At 41.9% G+C, this 23732-nt stretch overlaps 1 protein-coding gene across 1 annotated transcript in view; it reads right to left on the minus strand.

The window, feature by feature from the left end:
* Positions 1–216: 216 nt before the first annotated feature.
* NLRC4 (NLR family CARD domain containing 4) overlaps positions 217–23732 on the minus strand; it is a 34185-nt gene continuing 10669 nt past the window's right edge. Inside the window, exons 4-7 of the mRNA XM_066266856.1 lie at positions 21998–22168; positions 15156–15248; positions 14068–14235; positions 217–509 (exon numbers count right to left, since the gene is read on the minus strand). Coding sequence (XP_066122953.1) covers positions 217–509; positions 14068–14235; positions 15156–15248; positions 21998–22168 — 725 coding nt within the window. The remainder of the gene's footprint in view (positions 510–14067; positions 14236–15155; positions 15249–21997; positions 22169–23732) is intronic.

Below are 23732 nucleotides of genomic sequence, written 5' to 3' on the forward strand. Positions count from 1 at the left end.
GACCAGCTAAGTAGGTGATACTGCCACACATCATCCTGAAACCAGTAAAGGAAGAGGAGGTTTAGAAGAAGTGAGTTGTTGACATGGATAATTTTTAGGTGTATAAAAGAGCCATATACTTCTAGACTCTTGGACTATATGAACAAAAAATTTTAAATCACCAGGCTGAAAATAATGGAATCCCCAGAGCTTTCAAGGGCTCAGGGCTCTGTTTATTTAAGCAGTTACTAGTTTAAAAGCACCTTTAATAACACTGACATCATCATCATCAAATTGCCACCCAACAAGCCTAGCTTCTTGCAAAAAAGTTAGCTTAGATAACACATGGCCAAGTTTTCTGACTAATGCTGCATCGGGTAAAAATCTTGGAGTACTGAAGTCAAAAAACACTAATTGCTTAAGATTTTTAAATACACCCATGAAGGTAAGCCATCCATCACTGCTCACACTGTGTCCTGCCAAATCCAGATGCTGGAAGTTTTTCAGAGGGTTTTTTTCAAAAAATGCACCTGGTAAAAAAATAGAAATCAGTCTTTTAGTTGGAAGCAAAACAGTTTTTTAAAGACAAATGGCAATCTTTGGACCATGGCTTTGCTTTAGAAATTCTCTATAGATAGGGCAATAATCATCTGGTCCATTGTATTTATAAATTATATTATTCATAAATTTGTGTAAGGGAATCTGATAAATAGTAATTAGTATTTAATCAGTATAATTAATGTAATTATAATTAATTCATAACAAATAGTTAATGGCCCTGGCCAGTTTGATCAGTGGTAGAGCATTGGCCCGGGGTGTGGAAGTCCTGGGTTCAATTCCCAGTCAGGGCACCATCTGCTTCTGTATCACCCCCCCCTTCTCACTTTCTCTCTTGTCCTCCCACAGCCATGGCTCTAATGGTTCTAGCAAGTTGGCCCTGGATTCTGAGTATGGCTCCATGGCCTCACTTAAGACACTAACATGTCTAGGTTGCCCAAACAACAGAGCAGTGGCTCCTGATGGGCAGAGCATCGCCATGTAGGGGGCTTATCAGGTGAATCCCAGTCAGGGCGCATGCTGGAGTCTATCTGCCTCCCTGCCTTTCAATTAAAAAAAAAAAAAGTTATATAACAAATAATTAAAATGTGAATATAATTTATAACATATAATTGATTTAATTAGAATTGTATTATATATTGATTTTCTAATATAAGTGAATTATATATTTTTTCCCTTTTTCTGACTGTTCCAGGAAATGGAAAATTGCTTAAAAATTGAGGCATGCAAGGTGCTATTAAATAGTGCTTGTTTTCAAAACTGGAGTCAAATTCTAGCTATCTTAGGTCATTTCCTCTTCCTTTTTTTTTTCTTTTTTAGTTTTTTCATTGATTTGAGAAAGGTGGGAAGTACGGGAGAAAGAAAGAAGCATCAGCTGTTTCACTTTCTTATCCCGTTTAGCTGTGTACAGATTGATTTCTCCTTGAACGTGTCCTGACTGGGGATTGAACTCCCAACCTCTAGTGCACTTGTTCCACGTTTTATTCACTGAATCACCTGACTAGGGCCTCATTTCCTCTTAGAAGCAAACACTACTCACTGTTTCTTGGGTATGGAATGTCCCTAACTGTAAATTTGAGTAAGCATCTCAAGATTTGGGTTTGGAGATTTTTATTTTAACCCTCCCCAGACTCTTCAGGAACTTCCCCCATTCCTTGCAGAACAGAGCACTCTAAAGTACCTCCTACACAGGGAAGGTGACGATCCCTAGCCATGACCAGGAAGTCAAAGGTAACTCTTTAAGGACTAGAGGAATAAATTTAAAAAGTAGACCGCACAGAGCAAAGCCACCCCACCTGCCTGGACTGCTCACTTCGGATTGTTAGAGGATAAGGAGATAAGTTCTATAAGCCATGGTGTAGTTGGGTCTCTGGTTATACCAGCTTAGCCTGTGTCCATCGTAACTCAAACATAGAGCTTCACTTTCTCCTGCCTTCGTCCTCATAAGGAGCCCTTATTTATTCCCTATAGGTAGCTTTCTCCCAGCTCGCCTATGTCATGTTCACGGTTTCTGCCTCTGCCTTTCTCCTGTGCTTCCCAGCATGGCATGCACTCAGTCAAATGTTAATTGTCAGTGTCCATAAGGCCTTCCCAAAGAGAAACTTCTTTTCTCTTTGACTAGCAGACCAGATTTCACCACCCAAAAATTACTTTAAAAGGAAGAATTTAAATCACATTCCACCCTCAGAGGGTGAGCTATTTATACAGGCTATCTACTAAGGTTTAAGAATGGTATCAACTCAGTAATAGAGCTTCTTGGATAAATCATTCGATTGTGTGCAAGCACAGGAACCAAGAACAAGCAACATAACCCATAATCCAAGGGCATGCATTTTGTATATTTAATCTGCAGCGTTTCTGTCATCACAGTGAGCAGACTGGTCCTGAGAGAAAAGGAATCTATGACATTCAGAGCTGTGGGCTGTACGTGCGCTACAGAGAAGAGAAGTGGCTGGATCCAAATGCCAGGCAGAACCTCACATGCTCTGGGTAGGAGGATTCTGATCCTTGAAGGGTGACTGCATCCTAAACAAAAGTCTGGTATTGCCAGAGCTCTTAACAGGTTTTTACTCAGCAAATATTTTTCCGTGCCGGCTGGGGGTATGTGAAGAGGACAGATGCGGTCTCTGTCTTGTTGGGTTTGCAATATAATGTAAAAACCTACATTATAAATTAGATGTGTGCGCAGGGCTGTTGGAAGGCCAGGGTACCTGGAAGCACACGAAGGCAGTAAGCCTTCCAACCCCACTTTGTTCTTAGAATACTGGCAAGTGGGTTTATAAGCTCCAGGAGGAAATGGAAGGATCTTTCTCCAGAGAAATCAAACTGCCTCCAAGAAAAAGGCCCTCCAAAGAAAAAGCCATTTTTCTTTCCTGATCTCCCCACAGTGAAGCAAAGCAGTTGAAAAGTCAACCCCTTTCTCAGGCACAGAGCTTCTTATCAACTTGTGCCTCACTCTGCAATGTCAAGAGAACATTGACATTGGGTCCTTTTTTTTCTTCTTCAAAGTTCGATTACTTTAATGCAATTTCACCATTCAAGGTGGTATGGATATGTTTAGTGATTCATGCCCATCCTGGAGAAAACACAGCTTTTATCTTATATAATTTTGTCATATTCAAACAAAACTCTTTAACCACTTTTTAAAAAACATTTTCTGGATGTATCTTAAGATTTTTATTTTCTGCAACATTTTTTAGAAACCTGTAAGTAGTTTGGAAACATTTGCCTACTTGCTCATTCCTGAGTACAGCCTTTCAGAACATTTATCCCACCTGTACAGAAAACCTGCATTCTCCCAGCAGGGGTGTGTGTGTGTGGGGGGCTGCTTGCTGGAGGTGATCACAGGGAAGTGAGGACCCTGTGACATTGACCGTGGCCGGGTAGCCCAGTTGGTTGAACGTTGGCCTGCTATGCCAAGGTTGCGGGTTTGATCCCCGATCAGTGCACATACAGGAATCAAGCAGTGAATGGATAAATAAGTGGAACAACAAATTGATGTTTCTGCCTCTTTCTCTCCCTTTCTCTCTAAAATCAATCAATAAAATTTTAAGAATAAAAAAAAATGTCAAGAAAATAGTACAGGAATACTAGACATTTGAGAACAGCCTCCAACAAGGAAGACAGACTAAAAGTCAAACAACTCCCAAGAAATGAGGGAACATTAGGAACAGGAAAAATAAACTTTAAAAACTTATTTTTCAGGAACCCCCAAAAGGTACTGGACTTACAAAAATAAGATGCTATATTTTTTAAAAGTTCAATTACAATTAGAAAAGAAGAAAGAGCACTTGGAAAATAAAAATGTAATATCAGGATCCACGTGGCAGTATGATTGGGTCCCGGATTTACCAGAGAACTTGAGGATCTTGTGATAGTGCTGTTTTTTGTTGTTGTTGTTGTTTTTTAATTTTTGAAAACAAACCAGATAATGGATTTCAGATGTGACAACTCTCTTTTTTTCTTTTTTTCTTTTCTTTTTTTTTTTTTTTTTACAGAGACAGAGAGAGAGAGAGGGATAGACAGGGACAGACAGGAGCGGAGAAATGAGAAGCATCAATTATTAGTTTTTCATTGCACATTGCGACACCTTAGTTGTTCATTGATTGCTTTCTCATATGTGCCTTGACCGTGGGCTTTCAGCGGACTGAGTAACCCCTTGCTCGAGCCAGCGACCTTGGGTCCAAGCTGGTGAGCTTTGCTCAAACCAGATGAGCCTGCCCTCAAGCTGGCGACCTCGGGGTCTCAAACCTGGGTCCTCTGCATCCCAGTTCGATGCTCTATCCACTGCACCACTGCCTGGTCAGGCATGACAACTCTCTTTTTGGTGGTGCAGTGACCTGGAATGTTGAGGTTGCCAATTCAAAACCCTGGGTTTGCCTGGTCAAGGCACATACAACAAGCAATCAATGAACAACTAAAGTGAAGTAACTATGAGTTGATATTTCTCATTGTCCATCCCTCTTTCTTGTCTCTCTCCTCTCTCTGTAAGGTCAATAAATAATTTTTTTTTTAAAGGAAAAAAAGGGAGGGGGGTTTATTAAAACAGGTGACATAGATCCCTGAGTTAGTAACAATTTCTTTCTGGAAGTTCCAGATTGCTGATGGGCTAGAAACAAAATTTTGTGAGTCACAATTTTTTAAAATGACAACTGAAGCTCTAAGATTGAGTGCAGTTTCTGAGGAAGAGGAGCAGAGAGCCTAGGACCAAGCTCTAAGGAAAAGTGGGAGCATTTAATATCTGGGTAAAGAAATTGCTGTTGCAGAGGAGACTGAGAAGTAGCTAAGGTAGCATGGAATCAAGAGAACTTTTTTATTTTCAAGAGGGAGAAGAGTGGGAAGCATCAACTTGTAATTGCTTCACTTTAGTTGTTCATTGATTGCTTCTTGTATGTGCCTTGACTTTGACTGGGGGGCTCAAGCAGAGCCAACGACACCTTGCTCAAGCCAGCAACCTGTGGGCTCAAGTCAGTGACCTTGGGCTTAAAGCCAGCAATCTCTAGGCTCAAGCCAGCAACATTGGGACCACATCAATGATTCTGTACTCAAGCCAGCAACCCTGCACTCAAGCTGGTGACCTCAGCATCCTAAGTCAACACTGTATCCACTGCACCACCACTGGTTAGGCTCAAGAAAACATTTTGAAAAGGAGGGCGTGCTCAGTGCCAACTTCAACAGAGGAATCAAGTAAATTAAATCCTTTTGAAAAGTGTCCAGTGCATTTTAATCACCCCAAAAAAGAAACTTAGTAGTCATCAGCAGTCACTCCAATCCTCACCCCTCACCCCAGACCCTGGCAACCACAAATTATGTTCTCTCACTATAAAGTTGCCTATTTGGGGCATTTAATATAAACATTATTGTACCACATGTGGTCTTTTGTTACTAGTTGTTTTCATTTAAATTTTTTAAAATTTATTCATTTTTAGAGAGGAGAGAGAAAGAAGAGAGAGAGAGAGAGAAAGGGGGGGGGAGGAGCAGGAAGCATGAACTCCCATTTGTGCCTTGACCAGGCAAGCCCAGGGTTTTGAACCAGCGACCTCAGCATTCCAGGTTGACACTTTATCCACTGCGCTACCACAGGTCAGGCCTGGTTTTTTTCATTTAGTATGATATTTTCAAGGTTCATCCATGTTGTAGCATGTTCCAATACCCCATTCCTTTTTATGGGTCAGTAATGCTCTATTGTGTGGATATACCACATTTAGCTTATCCATTCAATAGTGAGGGACATTAGGGTTGTTTATACTATACACACACATACATATGTGTATATATATAGTATATATATATATTTCTACATGTAACCATCTATACATCGAGATAAACTTGAGATGAGTTCATACTGCTGTCTCCAATTCTAATTTATTACTATGAATCATTGTAGCCTCCTCCTCTTGCTATAAATTCCCACCCCAACTTTGAGAAACCTGGCTTCTGCTATCTGCCATCTATTTTCTTAATTGTTTGATTCCAGCATAATTGTATCAGAATTGTTAACTTGTACCCCACTGTATACAACTATCAGATACAGCCTGACCTGTGGTGGCGCAGTGGATAAAGCGTTGACCTGGAATGCTGAGGTTGCCAGTTCAAAACCCTGGTCTTGCCTGGTCAAGGCACAATGGGAGTTGAAGCTTTCTGCTCCTCCCCCCTTCTCTCTCTCTCTCTCTCTCCCTCCCCCCCTAAAATGAATAAATAAATAAAAATAAAAATAACTATCAGATACAGTACAGTGCTTATATACAGTTTATTTTGCCTTGAGTTTTACAGGTCATTTCCAAAGTTATTTAGGTCATTTTCTTTCCCCTTCATCACCTGCAGTGAGATTGTTTCATAGTTTGTAATATAGTTAGATGGTTTTGCATTCTGCATTTCCTCCTTGGGTTTCCCAGACCTCCTGATTTCTTTTAGTTTACATACATTAAGGTTTATTCTTTGTGCTGTCAAGTTCTATGGGTTTCAGCAAATGCATAGTGTCACTTATGCACAATTACATTATCACACAGAATAGTTCCACTGCCTTAAAAAATTCCTTGAGCTGCATCTGTTTAATTCTCTCTCCCTTCCTCCCAATCCCCTGACAACCATTGAGCTTTCAACTCTCTCAATAGTTTTACCTTTTCCAGAATGTTGTGTAAATGGAATCATACATTTTGTAGCCTTTAAGACTTGCTGTTTTCACATAGCAATATGATTTAAGTTTCCCCTATGTCTTTTCATGGCTTGATAGCTCATTTCTTTTTACCACTCAATGATATACTACTGTGGCTGCACCACACTTGTTCAGCCATTCACCTATTGAAGGACATCTCAGTTGCTTCCAGTTGGGGGCAATATTCCATAAAGCTACTGCAAACGTTCTTGCGTCTCCGTTTTAACTAATGAAATTGTGGCTCTTTTTTCCTTCCAACAGTCTTGCTTGATTTTATCAATTTTGCTACTCTTTTTATTGATTTTACTTTTATTTATTGCTTTCAGCGAGAGGGGGGGGAGAAAGAGAGAGAGACAGTAATATTGAGCTTTTCTGTATGTGCCCTGATCAGAGACCGAACCGGCAACCTCTGTGCTTCAGCATGAAGCTCTAACCAACTGAGCTATCCAGCCAGGGCTGTTACTCTTTTTATTTATATTTTTATTTATTTGTTTGTTTGTTTATTTTTAAGATTTTATTTATTTTACAGAGAGAGGAGGACGGGGAGCGAGAAGTATTAACTCATAGTTGCTTCACTTTAGTTGTTTATTGATTGATTCCTTGTCATATGTGCCTAGCCAGGCTGTTACTCTTAAAGAATCAATTTTAAGCTTTATTAATCTTTATTTTTGTTTTCTGTTTCATTGATGATACAGGCATACCACAGAGATATTGTGGGTGTGGTTCCAGACCACCTCAGTAAAGGGAGTTGTGATCTTTTTGCTGGTGGAGTGTGTGGCCTTCAATTTGTAAAAAAAACTCTCCATCTGTGAAGCTCAGTGAAGGAAAGCACAATAAAATGAGGTACACTTAGACTTTTATGTTTACTACCTTGTGCTTTACTCTTGTTTTTCTGACTTCTTAGAACCATTAATTTGCAGCCTTTCATCTTTAATATAAATACTTAAAGTGATGAGAATTATATTCAAGCCTTGCTTTTGCTGGATGCCACAGTTTGATATAGAGGGTTTTCTTACCATTTGGTTCTAAATATTTTTGTTGAAATTTGTCACGATGAACTTCTAGTGCATCTATCTGCCAAGTTGTGTGAGTTTATTCCGTAGCCTGACCATAAGTACAGAAAAAGTAGAATATTGAGGCCAATCCAGGCTTGGGGTTTTTCCAGGGAAGAACATGCCAACCATGGTGTCTAATTTCATACCTCACATCTACATCTTGTTCTTGTGGCACCTCATTAGGTTGTCTTTCTTTAATTAGAGACTGTCTCTCATTACACACTGCACCCATCACACATACCCATCACTAAGTGTCATCACCTAAATTAACTGGTGATGCTGTGGGCCAGGAGAATTTCATGGGGAACTAACTGTAAGAGATGGAGCTGGGACGAGGCCAAGGCAATTAACAGGCAGCTGGAGCCTGAATTGGCAGAAATGGCCAAGCATCTCTTTGAAGATGTGGAAGTGCCAATGTTAAATGTAATTAATCTGCCATTTGGAACTCTCATGCAATCCTGCCTTTCACAATTACCCACAAGCACTCAGTAAATCTGCTATATCCATAATTATACTGGAGCCTTCTTGTAGAAATTAAGGACAAATGACTGTTTTCTGCACCCGAATCGCTTGGAGAATAGAGAAAGGAGCCACTGCAGGGGGGAGATGACACAGACCAGGAGACACATGGGCTCAGAAATTCAGAGCCAGACGTGACCATAGGAACAGAAGCTCTGTATCTAGGCTAAAACCCTGGGCAGGATATGAATTAGGGCAGTGGTTTTTTCTTAGCTACAGGGTATCCCCTCCTTTAGTGGAACAGGAAATAAATGTTAAATTTGATAGGTTGTGATCCACATCTGTTTTAAGTAAAATAAGATAGAATGATAGTAAGTGTATCATGCACATAATTTCTTTTTTTGTGAAACCTTTTTTTTTTTAGCAGAGACAGAGTGAGAGTCAGAGAGAGAGATTGACTGACAGGAACGCAGAGAGAGGAGAAGCATCAATCGTCAGTTTTTCGCTGCAACACCTTAGTTGTTCATTGATTGCTTTCTCATATGTGCCTTGACTGCGGGCCTTCAGCAGACCGAGCAACCCCTTGCTGGAGCCAGCGACCTTGGGTCCAAGCTGGTGAGCTTTGTTCAAACCAGTTGAGCCCACACTCAAGCTTGCGGCCTCGGGGTCTCAAACCTGGGTCCTCTGCATCCCAGTCTGACGCTCTATCCACTGCGCCACTGCCTGGTCAGGCTTTTTTTGTGAAACTTTTAAAATGTATATATCTGTGTGGTTTAGATTATGAGATAAAATGTATTTTTAAGTGTGGGTCATAGTCAAAAATATAGTTGGAAAGACTCTGGATAAGAGGCTGAAAGAAAACATGAAGGTTGCGCATGGAGGTGCAGAAGAGGGAGTGCACGGAGAATATTTCCCCGAGGAGACATTTAAGTTAGGTCTTAAAGGGACTGTAGGAGGTGAAGGACATTGGGAGTGCATGTACAGAGGTATTTTAAGGGAACACCAAGAGGTCCATGAGGATGGAACCTCTTGCAGGTGGGGAGGCGTGACAGTCATTAGAGGTACAGAAGAAGGTGATCTGAAGCTCCTATAGGAAGGATCTTACACATCAAAAGTGAACAGGTTGGCCTGACCAGGCGGTTGTGCAGTGGATAGAGCATTGGCCTGGGATGCAGAGGACCCAGGTTCGAAACCCCAAGGTCTCCAGCTTGAGTGCAGGCTCACTATCTTAAGCGCAGGGTTACTGGCTTGAGCAAAGGGTCACTGGTTCATCTGGACACCCCCCCCCCATTCAAGGTACATATGAGAAAGCAATCAATGAATAACTAAGGTGCTGCAGTGAAGAACTGATGCTTCTCATCTCTCTCTTTCCCTCCTGCCTGTCCCTTTTTCTCTGCACAAATAAATAAATAAATAAAAATGAGCAGGTTCTATTTCATTTTGTAGGCTGAAGAAGCTTTTTTTTTTTTTTTTAAGGTTTTATTTATTGATTTGAGAGAAAGAGAGAAATGGGGGTGGGGGTAGTGTGAAGTATTAACTCATAGTAGTTGATTCTCATATATGCCTTGACTGGGCAAGCCCAAGGTTTCAAACCTGTGACCTCAGCATTCCAGATCAACACTTTATCCCCTGCCCCACCACAGTTCAGGCTGAGGAAGCTTTATAAAAAAGACAACCTTAGTATCTTGTTCTCCTGGAAACCCATAGAGGCCACGATTACAGTATCATTTATTGAACATATCAATGAGTCAGTGTTGAACTTCTTTATATGTTTAGCTCAGTTACTGATTAGCAGAGTAACCAATAATGTGGTAAGTATTACAGCAGGGGTCCCCAAACTAAGGCCCAAGGGCTGCATGCGGCCCCCTGAGGCCATTTATTCGGCCCCTGATGCACTTCCGGAAGAGGCACCTCTTTCATTGCTGGTCAGTGGGAGGAGCACAGAAGGCATCCGCATCCTGTGCTCCTGGAGTACTATATGTGGCAGCGCCGCAAAGCGCGGTGTAGCTCATGTACAGTACTACTTCCGGTGGCGCGGGGCGCATGCGTCAGGGCTCCGGAAGCGCATCATATCACTTGTTATGGCTAGCAGTGACAAATATGGAACCGGACATTGACCATCTCATTAGCCAAAAGCAGGTCCATAGTTCCCATTGAAATACTGGTCAGTTTGTTGATTTAAATTTACTTGTTCTTTATTTTAAATATTGTATTTGTTCCCGTTTTGTTTTTTTACTTTAAAATAAGATATGTGCAGTGTGCATAGGGATTTGTTCATAGTTTTTTTTTTATAGTCTGGCCCTCCAACGGTCTGAGGGATGGTGAACTGGCCCCCTGTGTAAAAAGTTTGGGGACCCCTGTATTACAGTATAGCTATCCTCATTTGACAGATGAGCAAACTGAGGCATAGAGACTTTAAGTTGCTACAGGTCATTCATACATCTATCAAGTGGAAGGAGTGGGCAGGTCTGTCTAACCAATGCACATGACCATTTCATAAACATGGAGCCTATAAAGGGGCCCACAGCGGTCTCATCACCTCGCTAGAGACCACGAAGGCAGAAAGTGCTTGGCTCTCACTCTTAAACTTAAGCTTCAAGCCCAAGCAGACTGCTCTTTACACCTCTGGAAGTGAGGAAATGGCTGGGGGGTGGGGGGAGCACTGCTAGCACCTAAACGCTCTCCTCTCTTCAGCAGCGCTTCCTCTCTGTAGCCAACCCTTTCCCCTGCTTAGTATCACAGCCTTCTTCTGTCTCTGCATCTTTATAAAACCAGGATAATATTGTTTCCTTTTTTGGGGATATAATGATAATTTCTCAAATTCTCTTTTAAAAGACTTTGAGGATAAGTTACTACTATTGATTAGTTCATTGTCTTTTTCTTTTTACTGACTTGCATTGTAGGGGACAATGCTACAGCTAAATTTCCAAGAGTCGGCTGCCTTCTGTTATGCTTATTTTTCTCATTTACATATGGAGGAAATAAGGCACTAGATAATTAAAATCAACTGGCAGATTATCACCTAGCTCGGTTCTTATTTCATTAAACACACCATCTCCTTCTCTGGTCTCAAAGGCCAGCTTCAGAAGTAAGTACAATAGTTTAGGCAGCTACTTATTTAAATATTTGAAAGATGGTAAAGAATCTCTTCCTAAAAATACCTCCCTCACATGTAATTCTAATTCAACACACTCCCCTATGGCCTCTTTGAAAAGATACATCCTTTCCAACTCACAGTATGAGGTTACCTGAGTCAGATTATTTATTAGCCAACTAGTCTGTCACAGAAGCCACCTGCCTCCAATATCACCCAGAATAGAGGAAGGGCCTGAAAGAATGATACCCAGGATGATATGATTCGATGGGTTTAGGGAGTAGGTGGAGGAGATGAAAGTGGAGCTAGGAATTATGGGAAGGAAAGAAAATTTGAAGCACTCTTAGGGAAAGCAAACCCTTGGGCAGCTTAAGGACTTCAGTAGATTCATACACATCTCTAAAGAGCCTTTAAGGAGTTAGTGTTTAATGGGTATAGAGCAGGGGTCCCCAAACTTTTTACACAGGGGGTCAGTTCATTGTCCCTCAGACCGTTGGAGGGCTGGACTATAAAAAAAACTATGAACAAATCCCTATGCACACTGCACATATCTTATTTTAAAGTAAAAAAAACAAAACGGGAACAAATACAATATTTAAAATAAAGAACAAGTAAATTTAAATCAACAAACTGACCAGTATTTCAAAGGGACTATGCTCCTCTCACTGACCACCAGTGAAAGAAGTGCTCCTTCCGGAAGTGCGGCAGGGGCCGGATAAATGGCCTCAGGGGGCCGTAGTTTGGGGACCCCTGGTATAGAGTTTTAGTTAGTGAGGATGAAAAAGTTCTGGAGCTGGGTGATGATGGTGGTTTCACAAGAATGTGAATGTACTTAGTGCCACAGACGTGTACACTGAATATACTACACTACAAATACATCTTTGCGGGAAATGAAGACAGCAGTTGAGGCTGTTTTTACCAATCCTCTGCCATAGATGATACAGTAGCCTTAGAGATGACTCCAATGATCCTCACCTTCTAGAATTCACTCCCTGTGTTGTCCCCTTCCACATTGGATAGGGCTAACCTGGGTAATTAATAGGATACAGCAGAAATGACCTTCCAAGACTAGATCATAAAAGACATAGCAGCTTCCAACTGGTTCTCTCTTGGATCTCTTGCTCTGGGAGAAGTAAGATATTATGTTGTGAAGACATGTAAGCAGCCTATGGAGAAGTCCTGGGTGGGAAACTGAGGCCTCCAATCAGCAGCCAGCAGTAACCTGCCAACCTACTGAGGAGCCAGCCTCCTTCGAAGCATATTCTCTAGCAGCTGCAGCCAACATCTGGACTGCAATTCATGACAGAGCCTAAGCCAGGACCACCGAGCTAAACCTGCTCCCAAATTCCTGACTTACAGAAACTGTGAAATAATGTCTGCAGTTGTATTAAGATATGAGGTGATCTGTTACACAGAAATTGATAACTAATACAGATAGCATGAGGCTCCTTCATTAACTACCTGATGCCGGTGGTATCCTCAGTCATTTACTTATCTTGACTCATTCCTGGGATTATATCACAGCTACTTCTGTGACCCCTTTTAGACAAAGTTGCTCTTACCTTTATATGTTTTGAACACCCAATAGGTGACTTAAAAATATTTCCCAAGATTGGAGAGGCACTGCTGAGCCTCAGACAGTCAAGGCTAGAGACAGTAATTTCTACATAACACACCTTGTCAAATATTATGAATGTTTTACCTTTAATACTATAGATGAAATGCTTAAAAAGCTTTAGGCAGGCCAGTGTTTTATTTTTGTTTGGTATTTTCCCAAAGTTAGAAGAGGGGAGGCAGTCAGACAGACTCTTGCATGCGCCTGACTGGGATACACCTGGCATGCCCACCTGGGGGCAATGCTTTGCTCATCTGGGGCATTGCTCCGTTGTGGCCGGAGCCATTCTAGCACCTGAGGCAGAGGCCATGGGAGCCATCCTCAGCACCCGGGCCAACTTTTTGCTCCAATGGAACCTTGGCTGTGGAAGGGGAAGAGAGAGACAGAGAGAAAGGAGAGAGGGAAGGGTGAAGAAGCAGATGGGCTCTTCTCCTGTGTACACTGACCGGGAATCGAACCGTGGACTTCCACACTCTGTGCCGACGCTCTACTGCTGAGCCAACCAGCCAGGGCCTAGGCCATGTTTTAAATCATTTTACTTCTTCACATATGTGAACTCTCATTATATTTCTATAAGAAAGAGGAGCAAAAAAAATAAAGGCAAAGAAGAAGAAATAAAGGAAGGAAAGAAGGAAGGAAGGAAGGAAGGAAGGAAGGAAGGAAGGAAGGAAGGAAGGAAGGAAGGAAGGAAAAAGTGAACTTAAGAACTTTGTTGGGCCCTGGTCAGTTATACAGTGGGTAGAATGTCAGCCTGGTGTATGGATATCCTGGGTTTGATCCCCGGTCAGGGCACACATGAAAGGCAACCATCTGCTTCTCTTCCCTTCCCTCTCCCTCTTTTCTCTCTCTCTTTCCCCCTTGCCAGTGGCTCAATAGGTTCAAATGTTGGCCCCAGGCACTGAGGGTAGCAAATAGCTTGGTTGGTCCAAGTGTCAGCCTCAGGCTCTAAAAATAGCTCAGTTGATTTGAACATCAGCCCCAGATAGGGGTTTGGGGGGGGGGTGTTTGCTGGATGGATCCCAGTCAGGGCACATGTAGGAGTCTGTCTCTCTGTCTCTCCTCCTCTCACTTAAAAAAAACAAAAAACAAAACAAAACAAAAAACACTTTGTTAGGGGCAACTTCTTTTCTCTTGGTTCTGTGTGTATACCTACCTAGAATTCTAATCTCTGCATCTGTGAGTCTCCAGTTTTTCAGCCCAAGTTTGACGAGTCGTGGGGCCCCCTGCAGCTGTTCCAACAGCCTGATCAGGCTGACTCGTACATCACTCCACCAGGGCAGCATCAGCACAGTTAGCTGTTCCAGGATGTGCAGCCTGTCAACTTGAAGAACCAAAGACCAGTTCAGGAATTGGATCCATCTCAAAACTGATGAAAGATGAAGGGATATGGGAGACAGAATGGTCTTTCTCTCTGAAGCATACTCAATGTGCAATGAGAATTGACTTGTTTTTTGATTAGTATTTTATGGAGAGTGTTCAAGACTATGCAAACATTATGCAAGATAGTGAAACTGTGCATACTAATAAGTCAATTTCCAACAAACATCAAATCATGGACAATCTTGCTTTATCCTCATCAAATTCGTTCCCTTCTGAATTATTTCGAAGCAGATCTCAGAAAATAAGTATCAGTTTATTAAACATAATCACAATATCATTATCACACATTGAAAGTCTTATTACTGCCTGACCAGGCGGTGGCACAGTGGATAGAGTGTAGAACTGGGATGCGGAGGACCCAGGTTCGAGACTCCAAGGTCGCCAGCTTGAGTGCGGGCTCATCTGGTTTGAGCAAAAAGCTTACCAGCTTGGACCCAAGGTCGCTGGCTCGAGCAAGGGGTTACTCGGTCTGCTGAAGGCCTGCGGTCAAGGCACATGTGAGAAAGCAATCAATGAACAACTAAGGTGTCGCAACGAAAAACTGATGATTGATGCTTCTCATCTCTCTCCGTTTTTGTCTGTCCCTGTCTATCCCTCTCTGTGACTCTCTCTCTGTCTCTGTAAAAAAAAAAAAAAAAAAAGGCTTATTACTGACTCCTTAAGCCAATTTGCCTTAAACATCACCTACTCGCAGACACCGACACCCTCGGTGGAGACAAGCAGGTGGAAGCCTCAGATGCAATGATCATGTGAAAACTGGTGACTCAAAAACCATGGGCTTGTGTTCCTTAAGGACAGTTTAAGAAAGGGCTACATGACTTCCTTAAGGTGTATTTAATAAGGCAAAATTGCCATTCTTACTCAGTTCATGAAGAGCTTCATGTCCATCCTTTTCCAGGTGATTTTCAGATAAATCAAGAATGCTTAGTTTGGCCAAATTGTGAAGATTCTGAGCTGGAAAAAATTTTAATAAAAAAAAAAGTCAGAGTGTTATATATGCATTTTAAAATATCCTTATGCCTGACCTGTGATGGCGCAGTGGATAGGGTGTCAACCTGGAGGTTTGGGACCCTGGGCTTGCCCAGTCAAGGTACATATGGGAAAGTAACTACAAGTTCATGCTTCCCACTCACCACCCCACATTTCTCTTCTCTCTCTCTCTCTCTCTCTTTCTCCTCTCTCTAAAATCAATAAAAGAGTTGTTTTAAAAATATTCTTATAGCCTGACCAGGTGGTGGCGCAGTGGATAGAGCGTCGGACTGTGATGCGGAAGGACCCAGGTTCGAGACCCCGAGGTCGCCAGCTTGAGCACGGACTCATCTGGCTTGAGCAAAGAGCTCACCAGCTTAGACCCAAGGTTGCTGGCTCCAGCAAGGGGTTACTCGGTCTGCTGAAGGCCCGCGGTCAAGGCACATGTGAGAAAGCAATCAATGAACAACTAAGAAGTCGCAACGCGCAACAAGAAACTGATGATTGATGCTTCTCATCTCTCTCCGTTCCTGTCTGTCTGTCCCTGTCTATCTCTGCCTCTGTAAAAAAAAAAAAAAAAAAGAATCTTTACTGAACAAGTGGGATGACTTTTTTAAAAAATATTCTTATAAAAATTCTGATCCCTTGTCATCTTTGTTGATAGTATACAAATCATTACTTGGTTTCATTAATTATTCCCAGAAGAATCTGGATAGGTTTACCCCCCAACTCCCATGACTGTGACCAAATGAACAGATATTTTCTGGTCCTAAGTTCTAACTAATCAACTTTAGCTCACACAAACCCTAGAGCAGCATAGAATATAATTGTTGTGTCATTAAGGGAAACTCACTCCTTTTCTCTAAGCCTCAGTGTTGTCATCTTTAGAATGAGGAAGTTGAACTAGATGAATGGTGAGGTTGCTTCCAATTAAATGCTCTTATTATGCAGGAGAAACAAAGGAACAAAAAACAGATGAGACGATCTGTTCTTTGTGTATTTCCGTTTAGATGCTTATGTTAATGTTATAGCTGTGACGTTAATAATAAAAACTTAATAAGGACATTAGTCACAAAACATCATCATTCTCGCTAAGAACTGCTTCATTCTTTTCTTCACTAAAGAGAGGGGTACATATTCAACTCATTTCCAAAATTTACTAACACCACTTCACTTTTACAAAAGACCTACTTTAGTAGCTGTTTTTGCTAACTGAAAGAAATCCAAAGAAGACTTTTACTTTTGCAAAAAAAGGTGAAAAGCAAAAATAGTGTTCAGCGTTTGTTTTGCAGGGAGCCTTATAGAAGCAGCCAGAGTGGCCCAGCCAAGTTCTTTCCCCAGGAATCATGCTCCGCATCTCAGCACCAAGCTGCTGAGCTTTGAACTGTGTTTGTGAGCATTTGAGCATGTTTTGTTTTTTTTTTTGTATTTTTCCGAAGTGAGAAGGGGGTGGAGCAGCACAGACTCCTGCATGTGCCCAACCGGGAACTACCAGGCATGCCCACCAGGGGACGATACTCTGCCCCTCTGGGGGGTTGCTCCACTGCACTGCAATCGGAGCCATTCTAGCTCCTGAGACAAAGGCCATGGAGCCATCCTCAGTCACCGGGCCAACTTTGCTCCAGTGGAGCCTTGGCTGCGGAAGGGGAAGAGGGAGATAGAGAGGAAGGAGATGGGGAGGGGTGGAGAAGCAGATGGGCACTTCTCCTGTGTGCCCTGGCCGGGAATTGAACCTGAGACTTCCACACGCCAGCCAACTCTCTACCGCTGAGCTAACCGGCCAGGGCTTTAAGCATTTTATTAATTTATTGTGCATCTGCTAACAAGTGTGAGGTATTAAGAAAAGCCAAAGAGAGGTTATTATTGGGGTCTGGGAATGCTCAAAAAATTTTCCATGAAAATTAATAGTAATTGCTTATTTGCTTAATGCCTTTTAGCTTATGAAGGATTTCATAGGAATACTCTATTTTCTGATTGTGGGGACACCTTTATTATTATGGTTGCTTAATCCACTGAAGATTTTCCTATCAATACTGATTAGAAAAATCTCCTTTAAAGGAATTATTCATTTTGCATGAATATATACTCTTGTTATAAAGTTACCAATTATTAATTTTAATTATATGAATCCTTTTCTTAAAGTAAATATTTTCTGGAGTTTGGTGCTTTAAAATAAACCTATGGGGTCTTCTATTCAAGATGGCAGCTTAGGTAAACACAGTACTTGCCTCCGCCCACAACTACATCAAAGTTACAACTAAACTACAGGACAACTATCATTCAGAGCCACCTGAAATTTGGTTGAATGGAAGTCCTACAAGAGGGAATTAAAGAAGAAGCCATATCAAAAATGATGGGAGGGGCAGAGACATGGAACAGGGTAGACCAATACCCATGTGTGGTAGGTAAAGATTGGAAGGGATATCTCCCCTGTAGAAATACCCCGGAGGAGCAAAGGGTCCCAGACCCACACTAGGACCCTCAGCCCAGGGTTCCAGTGCCAGGAAAGAAGTCCCCATAAATTCTGGCATAAAAACCAGCAGAAATGGAGGCTGAGGGAAATAGAAGGCTGCAGGAGTCCCAGGCACTTTCTCTTAAAGGGCCCATGAACAGATTTACTCTGATTTACTCCCTCTGAGCTCCATTGCTGGGACATTAGCTTAAAAGACACCAGGGACAGGCCTGACCTGTGGTGGCGCAGTGGATGGAGCATTGACCTGTAACACTGAGGTCTCCGGTTCGAAACCCTGGGCTTGCCTGGTCAGGGCACATGTGGGAGTTGATGCTTCCTGCTCCTCCCCTCTTCTCTCTCTCTTTCCCCCTCTCTAATATAAATGAATAAAATCTTAAAAAAAAAAAAAAAAGAAAGAAAGACACCAGGGACATATGGGGTGGAACTGAATTTCCAGCATCAGGATGAGGGCTGGGGGGCAGTTTTCTCCTAGACAGAAGTGCTGGCAGAGGCCATTGTCCCTTTTATGAGACCCCTCCCCACCTCCTCCCCTGCTCCCTACAGAGCCAGCAAGCGTCACCATATCTGAATCTCCATCAACCCGACTAAATACTGTTAGCCCTACTCTGGTGATTTCCTGAGACCAGCCCCACCCAACTTTGTGGTCCACCCAAGCTGTTTCCAGTGGCCTTTCCACACGTATGGCCTGTCTTGGCTGAAGCTTCAGACTTTCCTAAAAATCTCTCAAACAAACAGTATCTGGCCTCATCATCCTCTGTATCACTTGCTAAGTAGTCCAAGGCCAGCCACTAGCAGCAGCCAGCCTTGGTTCACAGCTTGGCTTTGCCTTGGCACCTCCAAGCTCAGAGCAAGTACCAGTCATCTGCAGTTTGCTTTGTAGCTCATGCTGGGTAGCTCCAAGCAGGGCATAGGTAGCAGCTAACCTTGGCCTGCAACCTCCCAGGAGGCTCCAGAGCCAGTGCACCCAGTGGACAGCTTCAGACCACGTCAAAGTACCACCGCCCAACAACCTCCACAAGTGACATACTCAATGGGTAGATTCAGTGGGCACAAAGCCTCGATGAAATAATTCCTGCTCTGTCGGGAAGGGCCCCAGCACAGCTGTTCCTCCCTGGTGGCCTGTGGTTGCTGCCAGTCCTTTCAGCTGGTCGGCCTGGAGGCAAGCCGTGCCCACTGACATGCCAACAGCAACCAAGGCTCAACTATAGGAAGAGGGTATACAGAGCCCACACAGGGTGCATACCTTGAGTGCCCAGCTTGGGTGACCAGGGAGGCTATGCCACTGGGCCCTACAGAACACTTACTACATTAAACCACTCTGTCAAGCCTGGAAGACATAGCAGCTCTATTTCATACATAGAAACAAACACAGGGAGGCTGCAAAAATGAGGAGACAAAGAAACATGTCCCAATTGAAAGAACAGAACAAAACTATAGAAAAATAACTAAACAAAGTGGAGGCAAGAAATCTACTAGATACAGAGTTCAAAACACTAATTATAAGGATGTTCAATGAACTTAGAACCTCAACAACTTGAAAAAGGACCAGTCAGAAATGAAGTGGACATTAACTGAAATGAAGAATAATTTATAGGGCATCTGAGTAGATAAAGTAAGTAGATAAAGCCAAGAATCAAAACATTGATTTGGAATATAAGGAAACATAAAACACCCAATCAAGACAGTAATATGAAAAAAATAACACCCCCAAAATGAGAACAGTATAAGGAGCCTCTGGTACAAATTCAACTGTACCAACATTTGCACTATGAGGGCACTATAGGGAGGAGAGAGAGAGCAAGAAATTAAAAACCTATTTGAAAAAATGATAGAAAACTTTCCTAACCTGGTGAAAGAAATAGACATACAAGTCCAGGAAGCCCAGAAAGTCCCACATAAGGTGAACCCAAAGAAGCCCACACCAAGACACATCATAAGTAAAATGTTAAAAGCAAAGAGAGACTCTTAAAAGCAGCAAGAGAAAAGTAGTTACCTACCTGCAAAGGAATTCCCATAAGACTGTCGGCTGATTTCTCAACAGAAACTTTGCAGGCCAGAAGGGAGTGGCAAGAAATATTCAAAGTGATGAAAAGCAAGGACCTAAAACCAAGAATACTCTACCCAGCAAAGGTATCATTTTGAGTCAAAGGACAGATAAAGAGCTTCCCAGACAAGAAAAAGCTAAAGGAGTTCATCACCACTAAACCAGTATTATATGAAGTGTTAAAGCAGCGGTTCTCAACCTGTGGGTCGTGACCCCGGCGGGGGTCGAACAACCAAAACACAAGGGTCGCCTAAAGCCATCAGAAAATACATATTTATGATACAATACATTTTTAAATAAAATATGTATTTCCGATGGCTTTAGGCAACCCCTGTGTTTTGGTCGTTCGACCCCCGCCGGGGTTGCGACCCACAGGTTGAGAACCGCTGTGTTAAAAGGTTTTCTTTAAGAAGAAGACTAAAAAATGAACAATAAGATAAATACATACCTATTAACAATTGAATCTAAAAAACAAAATAGAACAAGCAGAATAGAAACAGATTCATAGATGCAGAGAACGTTTTGACAGTTGCCAGATCAGAGACTGGTTGGGGGATGGGTGAAAAAGGGGAAGGGATTAAGATGTGTAAATCGGTTGTTATAGAATAATAATGGGGGTGTAAACTATAGCTTAGAGTTGCAGTCAATAATATTCTTTTTTAAAAGACTTTATTGATATTAGAGACAGGAAGGGAAAAAGACGGAGACAGAAACATTGATCTGTTCTTGTATGTGCTCTGACTAGGGATCGAACAATAATATTCTAATAATTATATATAGTGTCAAGTTATGTAAAGCGAATCCCTGGGGTGTATAGTTGAAACTAATATATAATAATGTATGTTAACTGTAATGGGAAAATAAAAAACAAGGCCCTATCCAAGTAGCTCAATTGGTTAGAACGTCATCCCGATATGTCAGAGTTGAGGGTTCGATCCGTGGTTGGGTCATATACAAGAAGCAACCAATGAATGCATGGATGAGTGGAACAATAGGTCAACTTTTCTCTCTGTCTCTCTCTTGACCTCCCTTGCTCTCTCTCACTGTCTCTCTAAAAGTCTATAAATATTTTTTAAAAGAAAAAATGATTTAAAAATAAAAAAAATAAAATAAAACAAAATAAAAACCTATGAACTTCCCTTATAAAGGGAGCAGTTAGTTCTAAACCCATCTCTTCCCAGTCACAGGTGGAGAAGGGTGTGTGCCCGTCTTTCTCACACTCCCAGCGCTATTCTAGCCTTTCTAATGCTGGGTTTCTCTAGCTTTTGGTTCATGTTAGCATATAAGCAATATTGGTACTTCTTACAGACTCTCAGCAGTTTTATATTCTATTTTTAATGGGGTTATACCATTTTTTCCCAAAAATCTAAGTTTATAAAATATATAAATTGAACATATTCAATTTATTCAGCAATATGCAACTGTTTTTTCGTACTTGGTATGTGCACTCTTTGGGAACTAAAAAAACTCAACTCCTATATTAATGCACATTACCTCTATCTTAACAGGACAATGATGGGTAAGAACTGGAAGCCCTGAGAACACTTAAGGAAATCCCCCTGTCTCTGTTTCTCTTTCTCTTTCTCTCTCTCTCTCTTTGAGAGGAGGGGAAATAGACAGATTTCTGCATGTGCCCTGACCAAGGTCCACCCAGCAACCCGCATCTGGGGCCAATGCTTGAATCAACTGAGCTATCCTCAGCACCTGAGTCCAAAGCTCAAACCAATTGAGGAGAAGAGAGAGGAGATGAAGAGGAAGAGAAGTAGATGGTCACTTCTCATGTGTGCCCTGACTAGGAATTGAACCCAGGACTTCTGCATGCTGAGCCAATGCTCTATCCCCAGAGCCAATCGGCTAGGATCACTCTGCTTCTCAATCATTTATTTACCCATTAATCTGAATATATATTAAGCAGTTATTATGTAACAGGACATATGCCAACTTTCAAGCACCATATACTTTCTTTTTTGTTTTTCATCTCTTAAAAGTATAACATCTTCAGTTACTCTTAAGTTTTCTATTATCCATCTATAATACATTTTGTTGTAATCATGGAGAAAATCATTAAAAAATAGACTAGATATTACCTAGAAGTCTTTATTATCTTTTCCAGTTTCTCTAAAAATTGAATTTCTGCTTGAAAGACTTAGCATGCACTGCTGTAAAAGTATCACATGTTCTCTTACACTGTCCTCAGTGAATGCGGGCAACAGTTACCTAGGGTTTTCACAGCATTTGCCGACAGGCAGCAGGAGACTAACTGGATTTCTTCAAGGTCACAGGGTTCGGCTGACAAAGACTTTACTATGTAATCCATTCCCTTCCCAATGTCAGACAGGTGTGTCAAACAAAGTAAACACATGTTCTTCAGGTTTGTCAGACCTTCAGCTGCAAAAAGATGGAAAGAAAATACATTAGGATATCAAGTTAATTTGATTTAACCATAGATTAATGGGCTGAAAAGAAGGAAATGAACAACTGCACAGAGCTCTTTCTGTAGACATCTTCAGTTATAAAAAGTCAAAGAGAGATTTTCTTTCAACTGTCACTTTCCAGTCTCCTGGACCATACAAAGATCATTTAAGTGGAGGTCGTTTTCTCAGTAGCATGAGAAAAACTATGGTAAATGGGTAGTATTTTAATGGGTATCAATGTGTACCATTACCACAATGTTTTTCATAGAAATAAGTCTTCTGAATGAGTACTCTGTCTTCTTTTTTTATTATTATTGAGAAGTGGGGAGGCAGAAAGACAGACTCCCACATGTGCCCTGACCAGGATTCACCCAGCAAGTCCCCCCTATTGGGCAATGTTCTACCCATCTAGGGCTGTTGCTTGGCAACTGAGCCATTTTAGTCCCTGAGGTGAGGCTGTGGTGCAATCCTCAGTGCCCAGGGCCAACTTGCTTGAATGAGCCATGACTGCAGGAGGGGAGACAGAGAGAGAGAGAGAAAGAAAGAAGGGGGACAGGTGGAGAAGCAGATGGTCGCATCTCCTGTGTGCACTGACTGAGAATCAATAAATGCTCACTAAACACTGAGTTAATTTCATTATCCTTTTTTTTTAATTAAATTTTTGGGTTTGTTTTTTTTTTTAGTGAGAGAAGGGGAGGCAGAGACAGACTCCCGTATACACCCTGACCAGGTTCCACCCAGCAAGCCAACTAGGGGGCGATGCTCTGCCCATCTGGAGCCCTTGCTCCATTGCAACCAGAGCCATTTTTTAGTGCCTGAGGCAGAGGCCATGGAGCCATCTTCAATGCTGGGGCCAACTCGCTCCAATCAAGCCATGGCTGCAGGAGGGGAGGAGAAGAGAAAGAGAGAGAAGTGAGAGGAGGAAGGGGAAGGGTGTCAAAGCAGATGGGCGCTTCTCCTGTGTGCCCCAACCGGAAATCAAACCTGGGACATCCACACGCTGGGCCGATGCTCTACCGCTAAGCCAACCGGCCAGGGCCAATTTGATTATTCTCATGTAGGCTATTATAATGGGGGGAAAAAGTTCAGTCATGTTTTAATTATAGGAGAAGGTTGTCTTTAGGCAAGCAGAATGAAAAAGAACAAGGCTGAGGAGCATTTAACTGAGGTCCCAAATGAGGGAAGGGAACCAATACAATAAAGAAAAAAAATTTCCGCCTCCCCAAAGCTGTTGAAAAACAGCTTCTACAGGAAACCTCCCTGTCCCAGAAGACAAATCATATGTTCTACTTGTGTTTTTAAAGTTTTCTTGATTCACATTCATTCTTGTCTTCTATTCCATTTTTGAAGTTTTATTTAATTATAAAACCACAGTTTAAGGATTTACATTGTTTCTGTGCTTTACATACAAGCAGAGTCAATCAGCCAGGAAGATAAAGCAGTTCATGGCTTCTGTACCCAAAAGGGTTACAGTATAGTGGTGTACAATTTACATAAAATGGTGCTAAAGAATTGGAATGGGAATGGAGAAAAATGTC

The sequence above is a fragment of the Saccopteryx bilineata genome, chromosome 3 (assembly GCF_036850765.1).
Source record: "Saccopteryx bilineata isolate mSacBil1 chromosome 3, mSacBil1_pri_phased_curated, whole genome shotgun sequence".
In the NCBI taxonomy this organism is placed as follows: Eukaryota; Metazoa; Chordata; class Mammalia; order Chiroptera; family Emballonuridae; genus Saccopteryx; species Saccopteryx bilineata.